General features: G+C 37.8%; 1 protein-coding gene across 3 annotated transcripts in view; it reads right to left on the bottom strand.

Moving 5' to 3' along the window:
* LOC125047424 (leukocyte receptor cluster member 8 homolog) overlaps positions 1-2,500 on the bottom strand; it is an 18,069-nt gene that overhangs the window by 6,524 nt on the left and 9,045 nt on the right. For 2 of the 3 annotated variants that reach the window (XM_047645611.1, XM_047645613.1), the window contains exons 3-7: positions 2,431-2,500; positions 2,114-2,231; positions 1,831-2,021; positions 1,319-1,537; positions 132-393 (exon numbers count right to left, since the gene is read on the bottom strand). The exon at positions 2,431-2,500 is cut by the window's right edge. In XM_047645611.1, the coding sequence (XP_047501567.1) occupies positions 132-393; positions 1,319-1,537; positions 1,831-2,021; positions 2,114-2,231; positions 2,431-2,500 (860 nt within the window). The remainder of the gene's footprint in view (positions 1-131; positions 394-1,318; positions 1,538-1,830; positions 2,022-2,113; positions 2,232-2,430) is intronic. The other variant, XM_047645614.1, reaches the window with a different exon arrangement.

Raw genomic sequence — 2,500 nt, 5'->3', positions numbered from 1 at the left:
AATATTGGTTCAAATGAAAGTCATCTTTGATTATACTCAAACATTCCTTTCTGCACTGTAATATACACTATTAACCCAACTATCTCCTTTATGTATTCCTTGCAAACCCCTCAACTCATGCCATTACTTACGGAGGTCAATCGTAGGTACTGTTTTTCTAATAACGTTGAAGTGCCAACAATGTGCATGGATGTCCAGTCTATATCATCTCCATCCACAGTAAAAGTATTACTTATTGTCTTTGTTAGGTTAATGGGCTTTCTCTTTTTGTGAGGCCCTGGACCACTTCCTGGAACACTGAACCTGGCTGCTCTCTTCTGCAGGCGTTCAGAACTGCCAAGCTCTGGATCAAGGCTCATGCGTCCATGTTTGGAATAGAAGTAGGATTCATTTCTGCAAAAATATGAAGATGTTAAAATATTTTCCTTAACCACCTTACTGCCGGGTGAACAAAATACAACACTACACTCTGGAGATTAATGGTAATAAGCTGACTTTGAGAGCGGGAGTTCAGTACATCAAGCCAAACCCCAGCTCGTAGCGCTTTGGCTTAGCACTTATATGCAAAACACAATTTATGTTTTTGCACATTCAGGGATTCATAATATGTATTTCAGTTACTAGTTCAAACTTATAATGGCCTGATAAAGTACATTAAGAGTCCATTTAACCCCTTGGTGACGGGTGTAGAAAACTACACTCTGGCGATCAATGGCAACGTGCCAAGTTTGAGCGCGGGAGTTTGGTACATCAAGCCGCATCACCGCCTCAGAGCGCTTTGGCACGCCACATTTTGAGCGGTTTGTTATGACATCCAGAGACGTGACCCGTTGGGAAGGGGTTAAAAAAAATCAGGATTTTACCACATTCTGTGTACAAGACTGATGTGGTTGTGTAGAAAGAAAGAAAGAAAGAACAACAACAACAAAAAAAAAACATATATCAAGTAACACTCAGAAATCTATTCTTTACAAAAAAAAAAAAAAAAAAAAATTGTATACAGTGACATATAACACTGATGCCACAATAGCTTCAGTACATCCCTTTGGCGTGTCATATTTCCAGACAGTCACACTGGCAGAGTACCAAACCAAAAGATAATGCAAGTCTTTGACATGCTTTTGTAAATGAGTGAAAGCTATTTACAGGTTCTCATCAGCAGGAAGAGTGTGCCATGTTATTGGGCATGACATTTTCCACGCATAGAATGACATGAATAACACATTACCCAGAGCCACAACCAAGTCATGATGTGATCTCCTTGTTATATGGAGGCTAATGAGAAGGAAAGGAACAGAAAGGGAAGATTTATACTTACTTGCCCTTCCCCTTCATTTTTTTGTTCCCTTTGCCTTTCATATTGACTGGGCTTCTTCCCCTCTTGTTCAATCTAATAAAGCCTTTTGACTCATCATCGGAGCTGGACGAATGTCTGGCACGCCTATTATCTCGCCTCCCTCTTCTATAACCAGGTGATCTTGATCTTGATCTCGATCTTGACCTTGTTCTTGACTTTGATCGTGAGCGAGACCTAGATCTTGAACGAAAGTGGAACTTAGACTTGGAATGGTGCATCGTTTTGAATATTTCATAGGAAAAATGCAACCCATACATTTTCCATTCCTTACGTTAAATATATATATATATATATAGAATACATATAGAATAACCCACTAATACTCAAGAAGATAAATACCACACTTCAATAAATTCTTTTTTTTCTTTAAATATTGTTACTGTGTTTCTTTACAGATCTATCTTACTTTTATTCCTTAAGGAATTGGCATAGAAAAGTGATGTACCTATTAAGCACTTCTAAAGAGCACTGACCTCATCCCTCTCATTGACCCAAATGCTGGGGTAACATTTTTCTTCATTCCTTTCTTTCCCTGTAGCTTCATAGGGCTTGAAGAGCTATTATCGGACCCTGCATCAGTTGGTGTATTCCAGCTTTTGATATGGGATATTATATTTGAAGTAGATTCACTTTGTATGCTGGGCAATTCTTCTTCTTCCCAATTCTGAAACAGATAACAAGAACAATATAAACAACAACAATCACACTGATAAAAGTATTTTGATTTTCATTTCGATACTAAAATAGCAACTGTACCTTTGTCCACAGAGTTCCATTATTAGCTGCTTGAGTAAGTTTTCCTTTCAAGCAAATTTCCACTAGATCTTTGTCCAGTTCGGTAACACAGCGTTTAAAACATCTACTCACATATGTTCTGAAATTTAAACAAATATACATAATCTGTCAGAAAAAAACGAGGACTTAACAAAACAACACTGCCTTTGCCACTTTTAGCATACAGCTAAATTATACCAGCACAACAAAACATCAGTAAGAGAAGAGAAGTACAAGCTATCTGACAAACTGTCAATTCAATGCTTCTACACAGAACATAACAATCAAACAATACTTACTTTAAACTTTCTGGCCAATCACCATTGGCTACTAATCCTGTCATCTCCTTTATTGCCTTGGACTGAAGGA

Source organism: Penaeus chinensis, chromosome 41 (genome assembly GCF_019202785.1).
Source record: "Penaeus chinensis breed Huanghai No. 1 chromosome 41, ASM1920278v2, whole genome shotgun sequence".
Taxonomy (NCBI): domain Eukaryota; kingdom Metazoa; phylum Arthropoda; class Malacostraca; order Decapoda; family Penaeidae; genus Penaeus; species Penaeus chinensis.
The sequence above is the reverse complement of the archived record's forward strand: the minus strand, read 5'-3'. Positions and strand labels throughout refer to the sequence as shown.